Source organism: Polistes fuscatus, unplaced genomic scaffold (assembly GCF_010416935.1).
Source record: "Polistes fuscatus isolate 324 unplaced genomic scaffold, CU_Pfus_HIC Scaffold10, whole genome shotgun sequence".
NCBI lineage: Eukaryota > Metazoa > Arthropoda > Insecta > Hymenoptera > Vespidae > Polistes > Polistes fuscatus.
This window is the reverse complement of record NW_025112998.1, coordinates 2,724,892-2,749,676: the sequence shown is the minus strand read 5'-3', so window position 1 is coordinate 2,749,676 and position 24,785 is coordinate 2,724,892. Positions and strand designations below refer to the sequence as shown.

Below are 24,785 nucleotides of genomic sequence, written 5' to 3'. Positions count from 1 at the left end.
AATAACGGATGACTGATTTTTTGCTTAAATATGTATAATAATATTCGTAATTACAATGACCGCGAATACCGAACATTACATCACTTCTATTAATTAAATACCATTAAAATTACTGTAGAAAATTAAACAAGAAATAAATCATTTGTAAATTTAATATATATATATATTTATCTTTATAATTTAATAATATCAATTATTTACGATGTGTGATAAATTTTCGTATCAAATTTGTTTTTTAATTTTATTTTCATAGAATATGTCGACACCTTATAAAACGAGGATCAAAATAAGATATCCAGTGTATTATAAAAAAAAAAAAAGAATAAAAACATGCATGAAACGAACGTATTGCAAATAAACGAAACGATAATCGAAACTTTGAACTCGTTTTCGTTGGCTTTCAGAATAGACGCGATGAAACGAATACGTTTTAACGATCTGTCGAAGAAGGTAGCTATCGAGAATGGAATAGGGAGTCTGATATACTATATATATATATATCTAATCGGCCCAATCGTAAAAATCGTCTATATATTCGATTAGGAATTCAGTAGTGCAGTCTGGTTGGTTCGATAACGAGACCGTTTCCGCTTCGTTTTTCTAACTTCCGCAAAATTTTCTTTTCTTTTCGAAGCTATGCTCTTTAAGATCGGCCCACGTGTAATGAGGATTACGTGAGTCGAATCGGCCAATCCTCTTCGCGTTCCTTCGATCATGAAAAAAGTTTAACTATTAATCCAAACTCGGCCAAGCCTAGCAACCAAGCAAGCAAGCAAGCTACCCACACGATATCGATAAAGAAATTTTTTCTCATACCAAATCTACACTATTTCATTCTGTCATAAATCACTTCATAAAAATCACTTCACTTCGAGGATAGAACGACATTAAAACAATCGATATTGGTTTATTAATAGGAATAATAAAACAATATTGTAATGGTTTATTAAATAGGATTAATAAAACAATATTTTATTCTTTTTACGTGAATAGATTATAATGTTCTGAATTTAATATAGAAATGTATTTTCTTTTCGGTATTAAACAATTCTTCAATCGACTACCGTAATTTTTAAATATTAACTTTACGTTACTGTATTTTTAACAGAGGATATGTATGGATTTCTCCAAATAATTGTAGAACAAATTAACAAGTTTTTAATTAGGTAAATCGACTTTTGGAACATCCAGTATATATAGAATAAGAGGAAGATAAAGACATAGGTATATAAATGTTTCTTTTTTCCTCTTTCGTACTTTATACCATCTTATTCTTCTCGGTTTATCCCGTGACACTTATTGGAGTACCAAGAAATTAAGTGGATTCCATAGTGGTGACTGGCTCGACACATTTTTCATCCCTTTTTCCTTTCTTCCTAATTTCCGCCCTTTTTCTTTCTTTTTCTTTCTCCCTCGTTTTTTTTTGTTTTTTCATTTTGAGCAAAAGAAACTTCGTTAATTGCTATATAGTAATTCTACTTAGTAATATTTGCAAGAAAATAATACTCGATCGTATCAAATTCAATTTTGATTTATACGAATAAATTTGATATTATAATATAATATTATATTAAATTCTTTTTTTATTGATATCTTCTCATCTCAGTACTTATAATAATTCACGGAAATAGGAACTCTTCTCGGATATTAATTTCAACGTCAATCTTACGATGCTTATATTAATTTACTAATGAAAATTATATAATATTACCAGTCTGTTATCGAAAATTATTTTCAGAAGGTTAAATACGGAGAGAGAGAGAGAGAGGAAATTTTGAGAAGGAAAAATAAAGAAATGAAAACCTATAGATAGAAGCACTATTAACGAGAAAGAAAACTCGATAAATTGATCTAGTTTCCAAGATACCTATTTTGTTGCAAACGCAAGATCTTGAAGTCTTTCCTATTCGATATACCCAAAGAACTTTGTATGTTTCATTCCAAACGATAGTGAGATACAAAAGTTTTTATCGATGTTCACAAAATGTCATTAAAAACAAAAAAAAGAAACTGTCATTTTTCTATGTTTTACATCGATAAAACTTATCAAATAATTTAATTCTATAGTATACATTTTATTCAGTGAAAAAAAAAATTGTTAATATTTAAAAAATATCAGTTTATAGTAAATTTTGTTTGGGAAAAAAAACAAAGTTATGAAAGAAATTAATTTCATGGCGTACACAAGCACGAAATATTTCGCATTATTGAGTTAGTCTATCGTGTTGCAGCTCGACATTTTTCAATATTTAAAGAAATATCGGACGACAGGGTACACGATTAAAGTTTTCCCGTTGAAAATTCATGCTATTAAGATCAAAGATCGATACAGTTGATACTGTCGTTCACGAGGGAAGAAAAGATTTCCCAATACGAATCTAGTTTTAGTTTTCCTATCTTTGATTCCTTGGGAAATAGTATTTTAAACGTGGCCTCTTCAAAAGACAGACCTAGATCGAAAAGTAAGAAAATGTAAAAGTATAAGAGAAAGAGAAACAAAATCAGTGCGTGTGTATTTCTATGTGTGTGTGTGTGTGTGAAAAAGAGAGGATACTCTTGTAAAAGATAGAATTGCAATGCTTGATAATCCATTTACTCGATCGCAAGACTACTTTTCACTTGTAAAAATATATCTCTTTCTCATTCTTCCTCTCTTCTTATATCCATCGTCCATTTAATACTTTTCGCAAAGAATAATACAGAGCAAAGAAGAAAGAAAAGAATGGAAGAAAGAAAGAAAGAGAGAGAGAGAGAGAGATCAACTTACAAGTACTCTCAAATAAAAGTATTGGATTGGTCAATAAGTAATGTTGGAATTTTTAATAGAGGTTTGTTTGAAAGTACCTGGAAGAGTAAATAGTCCCTAGATGATTTTAAAAATCAATTTCTCTATTCTCCGAGACTTGGTAAACGAATTTGTTTTTTTTCCCCCACCGTTCCGAACGTTCCTTCGTTCCTTCCTTCACTTTTATTTCCTTTTCTTTTTAATTAAAAAACTACAAGCTCCGGGAAGGAAGTTTCTTACGATCCGAACAAAAATTACATCATCGAAAAGTCTCTCGAAAAAAAGAGTAATTGATTTTTAAAATCACCCGAAGAGTTTCAGCGCGAACCTGTATTAAAAAAATTCCGACATTACTTATTGGCCGACCCGATAAGAAAGTAGAAGAAGAAAAAGAAAAAGAGAAAGAATAAGAAAAGGAAGAAGAAAAAGCGTGGGAATGAAATTAAGTAATAAGCTGGAAAATCTTGGCGAGAGGTAAGGCGGTGTAAATTTACATTTGCGAAAAGTTCATTACGTTTCTTCACTTCGTTTAACAACGACGTATGGTATATTAGTTTTGAAAAAAAAAAGAAAAAAGAAAAAAGTAATTGTTTTTTGATATCATCCAGAAATTGTAGAACCAGGCAGTGTAAAAAATTCCAACCACAGTATGAAAGTACTATAAAATAAAGTAATATGCTTATAGTAACCTAGTGGATGATATAATTTTAGATTTGTAAAAAGTTCATTGCGTTTCTACGTTTAATAACACGGGAAATTTTAATCTCGGGGAAAGAATAATTGATTATGAAAATCATCTGATAAATTTTTGACTCAGGCTGCGTTAAAAATACCGACTTTGCTTATTGGCCAATTCAATTTTGAGAAAAGAACTGTAAACCCATAAAATGGAGAAAAATAAATTAGATAAACGGGAGAAAAGTTATGGAATAGTGATTTTACATTTGCGAAAATTAAACCGCATTTTTACGTATTATCATACGCTAAATGTTAATCCTCGAGAAAGAGTAATTGATCTTCCAAATCACGTAATAAATTTTCGACTCTGATTGCATTAAAAATTCCGACGTTGTTTATTGGCTGTGTGTTCGTACGGTCATAAAATAATCTTCACTTTTCGTACTGTGCACGCACACTTGAACATACTTTATCATACTACCTAATTATGACAACCTAATTTTTCAAACTTTCACGTTTTAAAGAGGGAAAGAAGTAATATAGGAAAGACACGAATTCAATTGTTAATAATTAAAGATGTATTCTGTTATTCTGTTATAATGAATATCAGCATGGTGCTTGGTTGCTGATATTATACTTATTTCTACAGTGAACGATTAAATGATCACTGATCAATGATTAGAATAAGATTTAAGCCAATTGGATAGCGAACAAAATATTTTCTTACATTTGAAAATGAATAATGTATATTTTATGCATTTTATCTGCTTTTTCTTTTTTATATAAATTACAGGATCTTTACAAATTATCGTATCATTACAAATTATAAAACGTTTATATTACGTTAACGATTTAGTGTTAAAAATTTACCTGTTCTTCCTTCAGTCTTTTGTATATTATACTAGTTTGTTCCTCCGATATTCTTTCAATAATTCTCGGAATTCTTTCGCAGCGATAGATCTTGTGCACTTAAATGTAGCGAGGACCAGTTTTCTCTCTTAAATAAACATGACTAAAGGTTTTATTATACCCGATCGAAACTTAACAATGGATTCGGCTACCCTCGTGCCCAAAAAAAGGTGTGGGAATGGCGGTCTCGATATCTCTGCTGTGCTTTTAGTTGTCGTATCTAAGATAAATGTTTGAGATATGATCAAATTCACTGGAATATCGAACAATTTACATTTTACATGTGATTCTTGTCGCAACATTGACCAACTCGATATGAGAATAAAACGGGAAATCAATAAAACAGAAAAATACGCTGAATAAACATGAAGAGGAGAGTGATTCGACATTTGCGTAAAGTTCATTGGATTTCTAAGTATGATAAGGAGTGAAGGGGAAGGGGGAAGGGAGTGTTAATCATCGAACTTTGGAAAAAAATCTCGAAGATTGGATAGTTATTGTTGTGTACCTTTAAATGGAGAAATTTCATTAACGCGCTTGAACTTCTAACGCCTTAATTTGAGTTCAACATAAGTTGTGTTCGAAGATACAATAGAGAGAAGACTTGTAAGAACTATAACGAGCTAATTCGGCGCGTTATCTCGTGCAGAAATATCTCGGGAGAAAAGAAATTTTGTTTTCGAAGGAAACGTTTCCCTTCGATTAAAAGGGAGAGAGAAAGAAATAGAAAAAGAGAGGAAACGGTCTAGCACAATTTTCTCTCTCCCTTTCTCGAATGAACTTTTTCAAAAGTACGACGCTTATACTTTAATCTCAACCTCGGGAGATAAAATATAAAAGAAAGAAAGAAAGAAGAGATTGCATTACTAGCTCTGGAATTATAATTATACGAGCATTGCTAGATTTACGACGACTAATTAATTCGGAAATCTAGTGCCACGTGGGATTCCATCCCGGTGCGAATGGCATTAAATTACGAAATCAAAACGTCCGAGTAAGAGAACTTTTTAGCGGAAATTTTTTAATGAGGAAAGAGGTGAATTTTTCTAGCAATTCTTAGAATGAGAGTTTTCCTTTTTTTTTTTTTCTTTCCTTTTTTGCAAAAATAACGTTTAAAATATATCGTTAAGATTGTAGTCATTTGTCAACTCTAATCGTGATAATTTATAACTTCATTTCTTGTTATTATTTTTGTCCTATTTTTCTTTTACAGCACCGACACTCTAACAATACACGAGTGCAACTACAAGATGTAAGCTTTCACACCAGTGGGAGGTACAAGTGCGAAGTTGTCGCAGAGGCACCTAACTTTTATTCGGTTATTGCTGAAGCCAATATGGAGGTCATAGGTAAGCCCTTTCCTTCTATCAACGTTACTGTTTTAATAATTAATAATGTACTTTGATCGTAAACTCGAATTCTCTGATAATTCAACTACAACTGGCAACATTATAGAGAACTATAATCGCTATTAAGCACCTTGACGCAACTTTTCGATGTTGGCCATTTACCGAGCTCCTTTATCTATTTTAATCTTACCCTTATCCTGACCTTATATCATTAGTTCTCATCAACAATTTATCTTCTAAGTGGCAATTAAACTTCTCGCAAGACAATTTTTTTTGTTTTTTATTTGCAAATATTTAACTATCAAGTAAAAATAGGTACGTAAAATATCAAAATACATATTTAATTATACTAATAAGTGGACCAAAATTTTGTATATCGATATGAAATTTTTCTACGTAGAATATATATATATATATATCAAAATAAATTATAATATATTATCGAGGCAACATTTAATTAATGTTGCTGATAATTTATCTTAAATATGTTAAAGAGTTAAACGTTTTACTATAAAATAAAAAGATTTTCTCAAAGTATATTTAATTATGTTAATAAGCTGTATCAAATTTTTGATGATAACGCCAGATTTTGAACCACACTTTACATGAAAAATATCTTAAAATGAATAATTAAATTACAATTAAGGGAATTTGTAATCAATATTTCGAATGGTTCACCTTACAAACGCTCAAAAGTAAAATATTGTTTAATCATAATGTAGAAAATATATAAAATCTTGTGAAAAAAATATAATGAATTATGTTAATAAATAAAGAAAATAATGAGAAAATATCGGGAGAACAAATTTCTATACACTCTCAGAGTAAAAGTGACTTCAAATCGTGTTCACAATAGATACGATTAACAACACGCGATTCAGTTTAACCACGAAACCACGTTGCAACAGTTACAATGTAATATATTGCACCTGACGTATTCGCGACCTACATATGCACATACGTAGCGTGATATTCTGTGATATCGTACAATTACATCAGTCTCTTTTTCCAGGTTATAAACTTTTTTCCACCTTACGTATTTTTAAGAATAGGCGAGAATTATTATCAAATTTATCCTCAAACTGGCATGACGTCGTTCTAACACTTACGGTAGTTGACATACGATTTTGCCACGCGACTATGCAATTGAACGAACGAATATGGCCTGTATTAATAATTCTATTAAAAAAAAAAAGAAATAAAACCAAATCAAATGATCATATTTTCTAACTCGCGTGTAAAGAGCAAAGTATAAACTTTGTTTAAAATATAATTCAACGATATATCCTAGCGATATAATGAACGAGCCCCGTTTGTTTTCAAACTCTCGCGAGCCCATTTTTTTTCTACTTATTTCTTTTTTATCTTGTTAATTAATTAAACGAAAAGATTAAATTGGATTACGGCGGTTAATATCGTAAGTCAACATTTTTTGTTATTTGCACTACAAATTCGGACCTACTATATATTCTATCTTCTCAAACGAAAATAAATAACTCGAATAATAAAAAAAAAAAAAAGAAAGAAAGAAGAAGAAAAAAATAGTTAAAAGTATATCAATCTTGTGGAAAAAAAAAAAAGGAAATTAAATCGAAATACAACGCGGAGGAAAAAATAAGCCCCGTAAATGTATAGCGGTTATATCAAATACAGAGATGCGGTGGTAGGGTAGCTGTATAGATGGTATATGTATGATATAAACGTGAAAAGAGAAAAAAAAAAGAAAAAAGAAAAAAGAAAAAAAAGGGAGAAAGATAGAAGCATATTTTAAAAGCAGAAAAGCCTGGCGAAGGGCAAAGGTACGAATTTTCTTCTCGAGGTGCATATTCGGCGGTGGGGGGGAGGTTGGAGAGGGGAGAGGGAGGTTGAGGGAATAAAAAAAAAAATATCTTCCTTTTTTCGTCTTCCTTTTTTCTTTCTTTTTCTCTCTCTCTCTTCTCGTACCTCTTCTTCTCCACTAATCCTGTCTCTCCTAAACTATCTCTCGTTTTCACGAGGTAGGTTTTTCCGGTCGCATTTCTTGAGCCGTAGCACGATCGATAGGCCACGTACCCACAGTTACCACGTCTTTACCAGCATCGTGGAAAATTTCGTGCGCAGGAAATTACCTGCGGGTATGGTTGGCCCCTCTGTCCTCGTAGTTTTCGTTCACGATGGCTATACGCTTCACTGTGTCACACACATACACATAGAAACACATGGAAACACACGCTCACGTACAGACACACAGGCACATAACACGTCAGCAAGCTATTTTTTCCTTCTTTTTTACCCTTTCAACGACCCACTTTCGATGATCTGTGTTACACATTGCCCTATTTCCCAATATTACTTTCCTCGTCCTAGTACTACTACTGTTCTTCGATTAACTCTATAAATTTCAATCGGATTTTATTCTTACTTTGAAATTATTTAAGTAGTATTTACACCTACCCTTTAATGCATTTTATAAGATAATACTTAAGGGGGAAAATTCGGGAATAACGTTTTTATACTCGAATGTAATATTTAACTGAAATAAATATTTGTAGAGAAAATTTTAGAAATTTTTTTTGAGTTATATTCCGAATATCCAATTTTTTTAATAAATAAAATCCAAACGCATTTTTATATTTAAATGTATCAATTTAAACATATATATATATCACAAGCTTATATTAATAAATCTACACGAACTTCCGGATTAATGAATACATATTTAAACATTCGAGACTATTAACAATATTAAGAAAAAAAGAAATCGATTCTAGATCGACACGAATCGAATGATAAAATGAATATGAATCGGAAATGAATAAAAAAAAGTGTGGTAATTTAAAAGATTGGAGAAAAAAAACTATTATAAAACTTTCATCTAATTGCCAACTTCCTGCGAATTGCTTTTTTGCCTTCCGGGACTCAATCTTTTATCCTGATCCACCCACGCGCACACGTTCATACGTACGCACACATAAACGATACTAAATTGCACTTTTTTTAATGATAAAACACGACGATGTACTTTGAAGAAAAAATAATACAACCCGTAAAACTTTGCTCACCATCTATGTTATCCTGCTTATATTTTTAAGTAATCACTAATGAATATTATTAATTCTACAAGTATTTGTTTAATTATAATTTGTTAAATGTAAATTGTATACTTTGAAACGGATCTTGTGTCCGAATTTTCAGATTATTTTTAAAAATATATTTCAAGTATGAATTCACATTTATTTAAAGTAATGAAAAGGTTTCATTGGAATATAATCTTTTATTATCTTTGTCAAAACTACTGTAATGATTATTTCGTAGATCTGAAAATTCATTAATGACAAATTCTTGAAAATAATCTTCATATTGACGTACCACTTTGAACTAATTGTTTGAAATTTAAGCGAAACTTTATTAAACAAACATAAAATCATATAAATTGAATGACTATTATTAACGCAATAACAATTTAGCGTGTATAAGATGTGAATTTCTTTCTCTGGATCTCCGCGTTTAAAAAATTCAAGTTTACAATTCGCATCTTCCGTTTAAAAAATAAAAAACATTGACTCGCGTCTTTCATCTTTAACATTTCCAAAATGAAAGACGTGAATTCATAGTTACAGTCAACGATGCTTTAATCGATCATCCGAGTCTTAAAATATTTTATTTTTAATATTAATATTATATTTACCAAAAAAATCTTTGACGCACCCATAAAACAACTTAGAGCAAAAAGATAACGAATATATACAGCATATCCAAATGACAAGTTAATAGGAAATTGTATTAAAGATTTTTTAAATTATACAATTTATTAATACTTAATAAGAAACGATTAGAAAAAAATTCGTGAAATTAGTGAAATATGATTATAAGATAGATGATACGAATCATGGGTCACGTGACAGTTTGTCGATCGTTTAACAAGAACTTAATCGATTTATCGTCTCGTTTGCAAATTGTTTCCATCCTGCCGTTCCGACATTTAACGGGTATTAGCGTCTTAGCTGATTGGCATAGAAGATCGAAGGAAACATCGTCGTCTTCTTCGTCTTCTTCGTCGTCTTCGTCGTTGTCATCGTCAGCGTAGTCAACGTCGACCCCGACATTCGATTCTCTTTCGAAAGGAAAATCTCCTGCTACCTACCCCTCGCGATGGTTACCTTTAAGCCGCTTTAAGCGAATATATCTCCGCTAGGAAAAGTAGCAAGCGTGTAACCTGAATGGATCAATCCGACCGCGAGTCGCGAATGGCTTCGTTGAATATTCTAAGCGAGGTGTCACGACGGCTTTAAAAGCTTATCCGGAGGTTGCACTTTTATCGCGATACCAAAGTCGGCAACGATTTTCATGCATGTTGTCTGCTATCTTCACTCGAACTAGATTAAATGAGACGTCAAAGAGAAAGAGAGAGAGAAATATTCTTCGGTTGCTACAACTTTTGTCCTAAATTTCATTTTCGATTAAATCTAATACCAACGAAATATACAGGGTGGTTCGCCAACTATCAGCACCTAAATGTTTACACTACCTTATGTACCTCATCGTGCCATATAAGTTTTCTATATATAACATTTTTCTTTATTATAACAAAAAACGGAAAGATTTAGGTACTAATAGTTGGTGGAACACCCTGTATATTTATCCGAATTTAATTAAATGATTATAAATTTATTTATTTATTAATGATATATAATTTATACAGGGTGGTTCGCCAACTATCAGCACCTAAATGTTTACACTACTTTATGTACCTCTTCGTGCCATATAAGTTTTCTATATATAACATTTTTCTTTATTATAACAAAAAACGGAAAGATTTAGGTACTAATAGTTGGTGGAACACCCTGTATATTTATTCGAATTTAATTAAATGATTATAAATTTATTTATTTATTAATGATATATAATTTATACAGGGTGGTTCGCCAACTATCAGCACCTAAATGTTTACACTACCTTATGTACCTCTTCGTGCCATATAAGTTTTCTATATATAACATTTTTCTTTATTATAACAAAAAACGGAAAGATTTAGGTACTAATAGTTAGTGGAACACCCTGTATATTTATTCGAATTTAATTAAATGATTATAAAATTATAATGATAGATGAGTAGCTCAAAATCCAATGCGGTTAAGTCCAAAAACATAACAATTGACAAAAGTTCATGCTGCTTTTCTTTTTTTTCTTTAATTTTTTATTTATTAATTTGATCCAAAAAGTATGTATAGTATATATCTTTTCTCAAAGGATGGGCTTTGCAACGAAACAAAGATACGTATAGGATGTGTTAATAAAAACGTTAATTATTTATTAGGACAAATAAGCAGCAGGACAAATAGTAGTGGTTATTAGGACAATTAAATAGTCTTAAGAACTTTTGAATTTTTACTTTTCGACAACTGAAAAATATAGAAAAAGAATAAATCCTTCAATAACTAAAAATAATATTATCCATTCTATTAAAATTTACAAAAATCAAAAAATATCAAGAAATGCATTTTGCACGACTCATAAAGGGAAGTAGAGAAGATTTCATTTTTATTTATAGGTAATATTGATATATTCATAAATAGACTAATCTGGATGAACTACTATCTGAAATAGTTCATTATCGATTAATTCTATCTAAAAGAAAAAAGGTTCTAAGAATTATATCCTCTTTTATTCAATTTATGAATCATTTACGAATCATATTTATAAATGTTCAAAGTTATATTATGAGTTTTTAAATTTGTAAATTCATTTAAAATTTCACACGAATTGATTAAATATTCTTTATTACGCAAATAATACGTAAAAAGTAATTTTAGATTAGTTATCTACCTTATATGAAAATAAATCTAATCGAATTAGATTTTTGTAAAAAGATTTATATATATATAATCTGTTTGCTTCACAAAAGTAATGTAGGGAATGATGAAAATAAATATCTTCCAAAGGAAACGCAAATTGAAATCGTATCGATCCAGTGTGTGCTTTAAAATCCAACATAATATATGAAAACATTTATTTTTATCCAATTAATAATATGCGAAGATACGTAAAATGAAATCGCATCGAACCAATGCGATGCCTTTAATAAACAGCATAATATATGAAGAATTTTGTTCTGGTATTCGATTAATAAACGAAGAATCGTAAAATCATTATTAATAAATATCATTATTAATACGTTAAAACATTCTTTTCTTTTTCCTCCAACAATACGCGGAAATTTATTTTGGATAATATTTTTTCATTGATTTGTCCTATATGAAAATAAATCTATTCGAATGAGATTTTAAACATTTCTCTCCCTCTTTCACTCTCTCTCTCTCTCTCTCTCTCTCTCTCACTTTATTTGGCGTGAGAATCGTGGGAAATGATGAAAATAAATTTCCCTGTGAGGAATCGCAAAACAGGCGCGTGCGCGACACGTTTGGAGAATAATTAGTCGGTATACGTCGATTGCTGCTTACGAGTATGCAAATTTTATATACACATCGTGTATAAATATTTATAGTGTATAATCGCGTATAATGAATCTGCATATACTTTTGTAGTGACCAAAAAAGAGGAGGGAGGGGGAGAAAGAGAGAGAGAGAGAGAGGAAGGGAGATTAAAAAGAAAGAGAAAGAAAAAATGTTTTTTATTTTCTTTTTAGTATTTTTACCATATACGATTAAATACGAGTAACAATTATTTACGTTCTTTCATTAATCGAAAAATTTAATGTTTAAAACGGGAAATTTCAAATACAAGGGATTTAAAGTATTGTTAATAAAAATATATAGCATGATTGAAATTTTCTTGTTAACGTTATGCGCACGTAAAAATATATATATACACACATGTACACGTACACGTATATGTTCGTGCTTTTATAAATTTCTTTGCATATAAAAGGTCTAATAAACGACAGCATTTTCTTCGTGTTTTAAAAATGAGTATATGCGATGATGAAATACATACATTCAAAATGCTTGGTTACACAAGATCAAAAGAATCTTTTTATCAACCTAGAACAGATTGCAATGACAAAATTCGATATTTAATATTTAAAAATTGTTTACCGAAGACAAAAAAACAAGTCTTCTTCGAATAGAAGAACTTCGATACACATATAAATATATGTATGTATGTAGGAGTGGTAACAGTGGCTTAAATACAAAGCGGCACGAGTGAACGGTAAAAAAGCATGAAAAGAAAAAGAACATAAAATAAACAGCTGATAGTTGGTGGGAAGAAAGAGTATATGTATGAAAGTACGTTGTAAGATGAAAGAGATTGTTTTTTAATTTAAATATGTTTATTTACAAGGTGTATAAGGTGAAGGATAACGATTTATTTAAAATATGTTCGTTTACAAGAGGTATAAGACCAGAAGGTAATATAACAAGCGTATATCGATCGGTTAGAAAAGCAAAGTCGAATTAAATCGAATCACTTTACGTTGCCTAAAGATCGTAAGGCATCTTCTGTAGCGTTTATTTCAATCCTCTGTTTTATTAAATATTTTATAAGTAGAATTAACATCGGTGTAGGTTCATTATACGTACACCTTCACAACGAACCCAATCTTACATGTATATGTATGTATGTATGTATGTATAATAGAAAATATTCTCGTAACATTTGAAATCCCGAATAATCCTACTAATCCTTTTTCATTGCTCGAAAAATGGATGATAGCTTTCATAGATTACTCGCTAAATATTATCCGTCTATTCTATAAACACCAACGGATTATGGTTTCTCTTATTCCCAATATGTATTATTAGTAATTGGCATAATTCCGGCGTTAATTCGCTCTATGTTATTTAGATATTAATCGAAACAATAATTGATCCTGAAAATGATTCTCGTGGCGTTTTAGTATCGTTCGAATCTTTCGTTACTTTTTGTCTATCAATTTTCATCGTTTTATCATTTTTTTTTTTCTTTATTTGGTTCAGTTCTTTTTCTATCTATCTATCTATCTATCTATCTATCTATCTATCTACAGTAATTCACGAAAGTGAACACTTGATGAATCACTTGTAAGTGATTTAAACACTTACCGTGAAATATTTTATTAATTATACTAAGTATATTCCAACATATTATTATTAACATTGAATTGAGTTATGACTCTCTAGATTATATAGGGCAAGGTTCAAGCAAATCGAATTATAAATATCTACAATAATTATAATTAGATGATAATAGTTATGATATTCGAAGTATGAAGTTCCATATTACCAAATGTTAAAAAGGTTAGTAAACAGTATACAAATCGTTTACAAGATGTTATTCGTGCCAAAAGTGATCCTACTAAATATTACAAATTTAAAAGTTATCTGTTTAAATACTTGTGCGGCTACAGCAATCTTTACGTTTTTAAGAAATAAATCATTGAATATTAATTAATACAATATTTCATGGTAAGTGTTCAAATACTTGTGCGGCTACAGCAATCTTTACGTTTTTAAGAAATAAATCATTGAATATTAGTTAATAAAATATCTCATGGTAAGTGTTCAAATATGTGAGTCGCTGTATTTTTCTCATTTTCTCTCTCTCTCTCCCTCTCGTTATCTCGGTAGAACGGACAAATATTTTCGTGTTTCTTTCTCCCACCCTCCACCATCCCGCATCATTCATGGAAATTCTTTGCAATTTTGTCGCAGCTCTGCCCCAAGAAAGTCCCAAGATAACGGGCGAAGAAAAGATTTATGCTAGCGGCGACGTTCTTGCCCTGAATTGCACCAGCGACAGGTCTCATCCTGGCGCGCATCTCAAGTGGTTCATCAACGACGAACAGGTGAGCACAAAAATTCACTTCCTGTTTTATTTGTACTTTATAACGAATAACGAGGAAGGGGGGGGGGGGGAGCGGGGGAACGAAATAAATCATAAAAAGTATATCCTCGACAAAGAGTAGAAAAGAAGGAATGGTTAATTTAAAAAAAAAAGCAACGAAACGAGAGAATATAATAAAAGGAAGAGAGAAATTTTATCTTTTTTTTTTTTTAAAGTAATTGGAAAGAATACAATTAATTCTCAGCGAGAATTATAAGTAATTTATGTTGACGTGATAAATGTACACATATGCATAATTTTATTAGCATAAGAAAATTATTCATTGGCCGAATCTTGTCAAGAAAGAAATAAATAAATAAAAGAAGAATGAGAGAAAGAAAAATCAAAGTTCGACGTACGAAAATTTCACGTAAAGAATTTTAATCGTAACCAGAGGTAAATGTTAAAAAATTACGGGAGCCTGTCTAACAGATTTTTAACAGATTTTTTTTTATTATACATGCATCGCGAATATTTACGAATTCGTGGAAGGATATGCTGCATCCATCAAAAATCGATCGATAAAAATGAAATTCTTAGAGAAGATTTCTTCTCTTTCTTCGTCAATTTTTAATAAAGTTCCTTAAATTTTCAAACGAATGAAGTTCGTTTACGTAAATGTTCTCTCGTTCACATGGGAAAACATCGAAAACTAAAACGGCAAGGAAAGAAATAGAACATTTTCTCTCTCTCTCTCTCTCTCTCTCTTTGTATAAACTTCGTTTAAAATGAACTTTTATTGTCTAGATTTTATTGTTTAAAATTATATTTATCCCGTTAAATGTGAAAATTTATTACCGTTGATGTATCGTTCATGTTTTTGCTACCACACAACTTATTATCGTTTCGTGTGTTTTGTAATTTTCTTTCTCTCTCTCTCTCTTTTTATATATATATATATCTTTGTTTTTTGTTTACCCCGTAGAGTACATATTTCATAAAAAAGATAATTATTTTCTCGATTGACCTCTGGTAGCATTTGGAAAATCATTTATCATAGAACGTCGATTAAAACCACGAACCAATCGACCACTTTTCCCAAAGTCTATATAAACCAATCATTTAACGAGACAAGGCGCGGATCGGTTCCGACAAGGTAGTTATAAAGCGAATATTTTGTTTCGTTTCGTTCGAATAAAATAGAAATAACGCGAGAAAAATGTCAAAAAAGAAAAAAAAAACGAGAAGAGAAGAGAGGAGAAAAGAAAAAAGAGAGGAACGAGAACGTTCTATCCACTTCGGGCATCGTGTATCATAACAAATAAAAAATAAAAAAATAAAGAAATGAAGAAAAAAGAAAAAAAGAAACAGAGAGAGAAAGAGAGAAATGAAAGTGAAAGTTAAACGAGAACAAAAGTTGTTAGTTTACAAAATGATTCTTCAAATATTTACAAGTTAGTAGTTACTCGAAGATCGAAAATAAAGTGTAGGATTAAAAAGAAAGAAGAAAAAAAAGGTAAAAAAAATTAATTTTATTCTTTTTTTAAAATTACATTCGAAAAGACATCGTCCAGAATTTTCGAATAAAAATTAAATCAATAATTCAACCGGTTAAACTTATAATATCTTTGATTGTCACACTTTACGGGAATACATTTTGATTTTTTACTTCGGTGTTCTATAAGAATCACGGATTTTATTCGAATATAACCGAGTTTCATTGTTCGAACATAATCACGAAAGAAAAAAGCTATTTTTAAATCGGTCCCACGTGTTTATTTATTTAATCGACATTAATAGATCCGATTTTTTTTTGTAACGTTTCTCTCATAATATGGCTAAACAAAAGGAACGAAATGAATAAAAAAAAAATGTAGGAGAGACAAATACGAGTTGAACCACCCCTCCCCCCAAGTTGAAATAAATTTTTCAGAATCGAAAAAATAAAAAATTAAAAAAAGGAAGAAGAAAGAGGAACAAGAAAATGGAACAATAAATAGAACAGTTTAAAACCATCATTTCTAGAACAATTCACTTAGCTTCATTCCTCCTCGGTTGGTTCGTGCAACATGAATGAAAGAGAGAAAAAGAAAGAAAGAAAGAAAAAAAAAAAAATAGAAAGAAAGATAAGATATTCGCAGATTCGAAGAATAAAAGTAGCGTTTGAGATGATGGAAGGAGGCAATTTCCTGAAGGTGAAAGGGAAATCCTCTAATTAATCCGAGGAAATGTGAGAGAAAGAGAAAGAGAAGAAAAGAGGAGGGGAAAGAGAGAGAGAGAAAGAGGGAGAAAGAGAGGGAGAGATTAATTTGCTTTTGGAGAGTCTCGAGGAAAGCCCGTGATGGCGGTGACGCACGAGAGCCCTTCTTTTAATTGTTACCTCGTTGCAAAAGGACAATCTACGTCTTCGTAATCGTCAATCTTTCTCATAGGTTACTTTTTCTCATTCTTTCTTATTATTTAAATGTTGATACTTAAACCAAAATCGATTCCCATCGGAGTATGTTTGAGATTTAATAATACTCTTTCAAACAATGCAAATACTTTGATCAACGAATTTCTTTTTTATACATTCGATCGAGATGACAATACGTAAGAGGAGAAGAAGAAGAAGAAGAAAAAGAAACAAAAAAAGGGGAAAAAGAAAGACCAAAAAGTAAGAATGAAAGAAAGGAGGTTAAGAAGTTTCTCGTTAAAACATTGTCTTTCAAATACCCGGCTTGATAAATAAAAAATGAAGTCGAATCGATTAGCTTTCTTCTAACGACCAAGTGGAAATCCATTAGGAATATGTGAATCTTTAACGACGACGAAAAGATTATTATATAGATCTCTTTTGCGTTTATTGAACGGTAAAGAAAAAAAAGAAAAATAAAAAGTAAAAGAAAAAGAAAAAGAGGGAAAAAAAAGATCCGAGGAAATAGGGTACTTCTCTCCATCTATCCATCTATCCATCTCTCTCTCTATCCTTCTTATCTTTTTATTTCTTTTTGTTTTCCTCGTTATTACTCTCGCGCTTTTATTTTTCTGCTCGGAAAAGTTTTTCTACGCGAACTGGAAACATTTTTATCGATCACGTTTACTTTACTGAATAATTCATTTCCCTTTGTTGTTAATATGTACGTGTATCATTGGAAATAAAAAGAAGAAAAAAAAACGGGAAAACAGCTTTTCTTTTAAAGAAACCAAGTGCTTTCTTCTTTTTCTCTGTTTTTTTTTTGTTGTTACTGACATGTATCTCTCGAGGAACCATTTCTTTTCTTCGACAGTACTAATCTCGTTCCACCTCAATTAATTTTTACGATGCTACAGAGAAAGAACGAGAAAAAGAAAGAGAAAGGGTGGGAGGGAGAGAGAGAGAGAGAGATAAAAATGAAGATTGGAAAAAGAGAGAAAGAAAAAGAAAGGAAAATGGGGGAACCTTTATAAAACGCTTTACCCGAGCTGTTTTTCTTCGGAAGCAATCGTTACTGGAAAATTTATGCGCTCGAAGAGACTCGCGTATCCGGCCTTTTTCCTTGCTACTGCTGCTGCTACTGTTCTCTTACCTTGGATGATGATAAAATTTAAACTGGCGCGAATGCAGAAACGGAGGGAAAGAAAATAAGCATTATGAAGATGCTTGAAAAATCGAACGGTTCAAATTTAGAATGCATGGTCGATCGTCAGAAAAGCTTCGAAAGTGGTAATGGCCTGCCGAAGATCAAGAATAATCTGAATAAGAAAGTGGTTTTCTTCCCCGATGGGAACTGTAATTAGGGGGAATTCAAAAAACGAGACAGAGACGGATAGAGAGAGAGAGAGAGAGAAATATAAAAAAAAAGTATTTCATCTTTTAAACTGTCCGTTTCTTACTTTTCTTTTATTATTTATTTATTTTTGTTTTTCCTTTAATTTAATTAATACCAACAAAAACGAAGATCAGATATTTTCACATTATTTTCATGTTCCTATTCACTTTGCTAGTCATTACTGAATTCAAACGACCTTCATGATCATAATCATCCACTTCTAATTACTCCTCTCTAAATCCTCAAAGAGACCTACAATTTTTTAGCTCATTAAATACTTTCAAAGCGTATTCCTCACTTTTACATCCTTTTCCCTGATGTTCCACATTTGCTAGATATAATATTACGTATTTTTTTCAAAGTTAACTCTTTCGCAAGTAATTCAACCCGCATCGATAAGTCGAAAATTTTTATTAATCTAATTACGTTTTATTTATATATCACCCGTATACGCGTGATTGCTTATCAACACGTCAAACTATTGTATATTTCGGTTTTGACTGTTTTTACTCGTTTAAACGCGTCACCGTTTATCGTATATCCTAAATTTCCCGTTCATTTTCACATTTGATTGCTAACAACATTACATCCTTTCTCTCTTTCTATATTCTCTCTTTTATTCATACAAACACACACACACACACACACACACACGAGTGTCGACGTTATAGGCAGATGTTCGTATTTTCGCAACATTCCGCGATAGAATTCGTTGAGTTGGCTCGGGAAATGAAAATTTTCCATATACGGACATCGCTTTCATAACGACGAGTGTCCGTGGCGTTACTGGCTGTATAAAAGCTTTAAATTATTTATTTAAATATTGTAATACTCGTTGCATACTGTTGGTAACGTTAAATGTTGAAAATTCATCCATTTTCCTAAATTCACCTCACGCGTTTTGTTCTCTAGGTGAAAGCTGATTTGGAAGGGAAACTAGAACAGCACGGTATGATCTCGATGGTATCGAGTCTCCGACTGAAACTTGAACCTGATCATCTCTCTAGTGAGAAGATAAACGTCAGGTAAAGTTTCTAACTCATAACTGACGCATTACTTCCTCTTTAATATTATCTTCCATCCTTTAATCGTCCGTTTCGTTTCGTTACGTTACGTAACGTTACGTTTCTCTTAACATTTGTTCATTTTTGTTCTTTTTTATTTTCAAGATGCGAAGCAATCGTTCAATCGAACCAAGAACAGAACGGTCAAATCTATGACGTAAGGACAACGGAAGTTTTCGGTGAGTAGATTACTTCATCTTCATTTTTCATTTTTCATTTTTTTCTTATCGTTATTGCAATTTTTTTTTTTTAAATAAAAATAAAATTACCAATACTTTTTTAACACTAAACGTACCGAGCTTCGTGTGTACCTATTTCTTTCTTGATCGCAACGAATCGAACGAAACCATCTTCGAAAAGTCATATATTTTACGATTTATGTATAGCAAATAATATACCATTTATGCAATAAGAATTTTTGACTCAGTAAATAATAATTGACAATCGGTCATAGTACGTTTAGTGTTAAATAAATCACCGATAAATATAATTTATGATTTACAATATATCAGGTCGAAAGAAAAGTTCGTGAGAAATATTTTAATAAAAATTCAAAGACAATACCTATCGTCTATTTATAAATCTTGCATGAATTTAACATAAAACCATGATATTACCCATAAAGTATCGATCATTCTTTCGTCTAAATTGCAATCCCCTTTTTTTGTTTTATAATCTAACTCAAAACTACGACATTTAAAAAAGGAAACTACCAATATTTTATGATTCTTAAGTTAATCAAATTATTATCGTATGATATATATCTTTAGATAGTAGGAAAATGTAACTCGAGTAAGGCTAACGTTTCTTTTCGTTAAACGCGAATAAAAATTTCTCGCGAGCAAAAGCGCTAGCAAGAAATTGAAACAATATTTTACAAGTACTACCTACCAAGTAATATACTGTCTATTATCTTATACCTCTTCCACTATCCTTACGTTTCTTTTTTCTATCTCTATTTTTCTCTATCCTTTTATTACATCATTTTACTCGTATCTTTCTTGAATATGGCCAAGTTCGTCGTCGGTGTCTCCGATGCATCCGGCGGTGTTAGTTACCCTCTAATTGCGACTTAAATTAGTCGGTAGTATTCTACAAGCTTGTCCATTTTATTAGCATTCCTTCGTTCCTTCTCTTATTCTTATTCTTATTCTCTTATTTTATCTTATCGTACCAAACTCATTCTCTCTCTCTCTCTTTCTCTCTTCTCTCATTCCCTTTTCCCTTATTCCTCTCTTCGTTCCTTTCTTCATCTTTCAACAACCATCTCTCGTCGAGAAAATACGGTCGTAAAATTACGTGACATTTCCGAAAGAAGAAGCATCGCTTAATCTCGTGAAATTAGTCGACGTTACCTCTTGACTCGACATTTTCATTGCTCTTATATGCATTCGTCGTCGGGCGTTACTTTGGAGATAATTAATACCATATACTAACGTCAATATATGTATATATGTATGTATATAGAAGATGCATCAACTAACTTTATTACGTGATATATATTTCCCTTATTTTTAATTATGCTATTTAAAATATTTGGAAGGAAACTACGTGATTTAACAAAATTTATTCGACGACAGGAAATAATTTTACTTATCAGTCACTTTTTTGTTAAATGATGACATACAATCGTCTTACGAGTAAATTAATTTTTCATATTATTTTGAATCAACCAAAAAAGAAAAAATATTACAACGAAATATCTACAATTACAGATCGGGAACATTTTCTTAAAATATTGAACGCTGATGCTCATGTTGCTTGTCTTACGAAGAAACAGATATTCATTTTTAAATTAATTTTTGTGCAGAGTAATCGTTGATCTCGATTTTGCATAAAACATTATCTGTTATATAATAAAATATTATCAAACTGCTTTTGACTGTTATTTCCATGCCATGTGTACCTAAATATTTAATGTCAAAATATGTTTGATAATTCATTGAAATTTAATAAATCAAAACTTTATTTATACGTAAATAAATATATATTTTTATTAAATTATTAATTAATATATATAAAAAATAAATTGTTCTAAAAAAAAAAACAGAATATTATAACAATAAACAGAACGATCAACATGATATTCGTAACATATATAAAAAAATACTAATATAAGAGAAGAAAATAGTAGACGTAGAGTTTTAATTACGAATTAAAAATAGAAACACGTCACAATTACGAATGTTCAGTTTTCTTAGTATAGGACATGTATAGGTACGTCAAACAAATTCGTATTTTTCCAATTGGACACAATCGAAAATAATGAATCCATCGAAGTGTTAGTCGTTCGATCGTACTTCCTTTCGCAAATACATTTAGATTAAACCGAATCGTGTGAGTCTTCTCATTCGTATGTACATATATGAATGTATAGGTACATATGCACGTGGAAACTGTTACCAATGCATATCAAGAATAATCAAATGGCCATTAGTTATGCAACGCCACGGCATATAAATCCCAGTGGGAAGAGCTTTGTCGAATTACAATGCAAATAATACGCGGCATTTGACCAATCCCGAGTATAACGATGCCATTGAAACCTTCTCCAAACTGATGATAAAGTGCATACATGTAATAGGTATATCCCCCTCCGATCCCCCCCTACTCCCTGCGAGAGTATGCACATATATGTGTGCATATCGGTGCACGTGTTGCTCACCTCTCAACATTTTAATACGACCCAAAACATGATCTGTCGTCTGTATTGTTTTTCCTATTCGAGAACATATAAAAAAAGAAATCTATTCCCCTTAATGCATAAATTATTATGAAAGAGAGAGATAAGAAAGAAAAACAAGAAAATGAAAGAGGGAATAAGAAAATTTCAATATGAAATAGAACGATAAACATAATATTCGTGACGTCTTCGACGTCTTGTCGCTTTTCAAACGTATAACCGAAGATGGAAAGATATTTTCTTCGATGGGAAATATAGAATCACTGTATAGAAAAAATTTCTACTCTTCAAAACGCTTTTATCAATGTATTTTTCAAAGTACGCAGGTAATTGGAATAAATCTTTTTTTTTTCTCTTTTACCTTTCGAATGCGTTCTTTAAAAAAATCCCCCCATGGAAAAGACGAAATGAGATCGTAAATTGTATACCACTCTCGCTTGTATATTCGCGTAAGAAATATTTATTCGAAACTTATCAAATTCACTTTTATTCCCAGGAAAATATCGTGCATGCGTGCGGTTTCCTAACGTACATTTTTTTTTTCCTTTTTTTTTTTTCCATACGAATAATACATTAACGCGTATGCGTAAGCAAGCCAAGATCAGCTTATATTTTGTTCTTAATCTCTAACAAAATTAATATGTCATTTAAAAAGACGCATTAAAGTAACAATTAAGAAACTAAAACTAAGTACCACTTTTTTATTCTGATTTACTCTGTTTCAGTTCAAGGCCAAGCTAGTCTCCTGAGGCCATCCGCGTGTCTACTGTTGACCCTTTTCACGCTACAACGATTATTGCTGCCTCTTTAGACACCCTAGAAAAAAAAAAAGAAAGAAAAAAAAAGAAAAAAGAGAGAAAAAAAAGGGATTAAGAATTTCCTAAGACTTTCTTTTGTCCTTTCTCTCGCTCACTTTCATCTCGCATTTTTCTTCCCAGTCTTTTAAAAAGAAGAGAGAAAAAATAGAAAGAAAGAGAGAGAAAGAGAGAGAGAGAATGAAAGGGTGGGAGGGTGAAAAAAATTAAGATCGGAGGAAAATAAGAACGTAATAAAAAGAAGAAAAAGGTGAAGAGGAAGAAAACGGAGCATTGCGTTTCGTGACGATAGACAATCACGTCGTCGATACTGATCGATGATGATGGATGATTAAATATGGTTGGCAAGTAACAGGAAACGTTGGCAAGTAGTTTTCAATTAATTAATTGTTGACTGTACAGTTTCGCATCTCGCGAAAATGATACCAAGTATCTCTTCAACGATTGTTGTGTTTCTCGGGTGTCACCCGTTATAATATAAAGATACGTAGATAGTCAATTGCGAGGAGAACGATAGGACAAACAAATAATAAAAATGTCGCGAGGAGGGGGGGAAGAGGGGAGGAATGAGAATAAAAGAAAAATATCGACTCGCATAAAAGGGTTGCATCGAACTTGAATAACGCACAAGAGAAAATAAAAGGGAAAGAAAAGGAGAGAAGGAATAGGGAATGGAAGATAGATAGAACAAAAAGAAAAAACAAGAAAAAGGATAGATAAATATATATTTAATATATATTTAAATCCTTTAACGTCATTTAACGTAATCGAACACCGATCGTAAACGAATAATTGAACACCCGACAAATTGAATTATCCAAAGAGACGCGGAATAGAATTTAATTCTAATCTAAAAAGTCACAGTTATATATATCATACATATTATATTAATTACGATAAAAACTTAGAGAACAATTTTGTTTGTTATCTTATCGTCAAATGCAATATAAATATCTAATGCAATAAAGAAAGTCACGATAACTGCCATCGACAGAAAAAAAGAAAAAAAAACGTTGTTGAAAAGTTTCGGATGTTTCCTCGAGACATGAATCTTCGTACTTTTACTACGATGGAAGTGAAAATCGGGGAAGGGGGAGTTTGGCGGTGGGGGGTGGGGGAGCGGGGGAGAGGGATAAAGGAACCACGGCGTATAGAGAGAAGGTTACGTTTGAAAAAGGAAAATCCAACATTGATTTCTCGAGAAAGAAAGAAAGAAAGAAAGAAAGAAAGAAATAAGAGAAGAGAGGAGAAGAGAAATAAGGGTAAAAGCTTCGAATCGGAAAAAGCTGCGGCACTTTTATTTTCTACTACGAGTATATCACAGAGAGTGCTATTCGTTCTCGTCTTGTCGTAGTGTTTCCATTTCGACGAACGCATTACTATGAGAGCGAGCGTTATCGCTGCTAGGTATGTAGAAAAAAAAAAAAAAAAAGAAATAGAAAAAGGAAAAAATGGAAAAGGAAAAAAAAGGGGGACAAAGTTCACGCGCCGTGATCCTTTGCCACGATAAAATTAGCTCGTTACTCAAACCCGCGTCTCGTTCGTTCTACAAACGTGTGGTTCGTTTTTTCTCGCGAAAGAAAAAAAGAAAAATCCAAATGAAAAGAGAAGAAAACGAAAATGAATCATTGGGGGGGGGGTTGGCAAGGGGGCAGCAGGTCGGACACGTCGTTTTTTAGATCGTTTTTCTATGCTTCGGAACGTGTTTCATAGATCGTCTAGCGTAGCTTCGATCGGAAACGCAATCTGACAAATTTGATATTCTCTTAAAGCGAGGAAACTCAAACTAGGCGACTACTTACACTGATTGTAAACCGTGCGATAAATTCTATCGAATATTTCGTCAAAATAATACAAGTATCGCGGATAGAAAAAGAAAAAAAGAAAGTTTGCTAATTAAATTTCAACAAAATGAAGAAAAGAAAAAAATAAATTTCCCCCAAAAAAAACAAAGAAAAAAGAAACAAGA

The 24,785-nt window shown here is 31.4% G+C and overlaps 1 protein-coding gene across 2 annotated transcripts in view; it reads left to right on the top strand.

Moving 5' to 3' along the window:
* LOC122526000 overlaps positions 1–24,029 on the top strand; it is an 80,745-nt gene extending 56,716 nt beyond the window's left edge. For both annotated transcript variants that reach the window (XM_043649068.1, XM_043649067.1), the window contains exons 5-9: positions 5,586–5,721; positions 14,352–14,485; positions 19,167–19,279; positions 19,424–19,497; positions 22,727–24,029. In XM_043649068.1, the coding sequence (XP_043505003.1) occupies positions 5,586–5,721; positions 14,352–14,485; positions 19,167–19,279; positions 19,424–19,497; positions 22,727–22,812 (543 nt within the window). In that variant the 3' untranslated portion in view covers positions 22,813–24,029. The remainder of the gene's footprint in view (positions 1–5,585; positions 5,722–14,351; positions 14,486–19,166; positions 19,280–19,423; positions 19,498–22,726) is intronic.
* Positions 24,030–24,785: the final 756 nt, after the last annotated feature.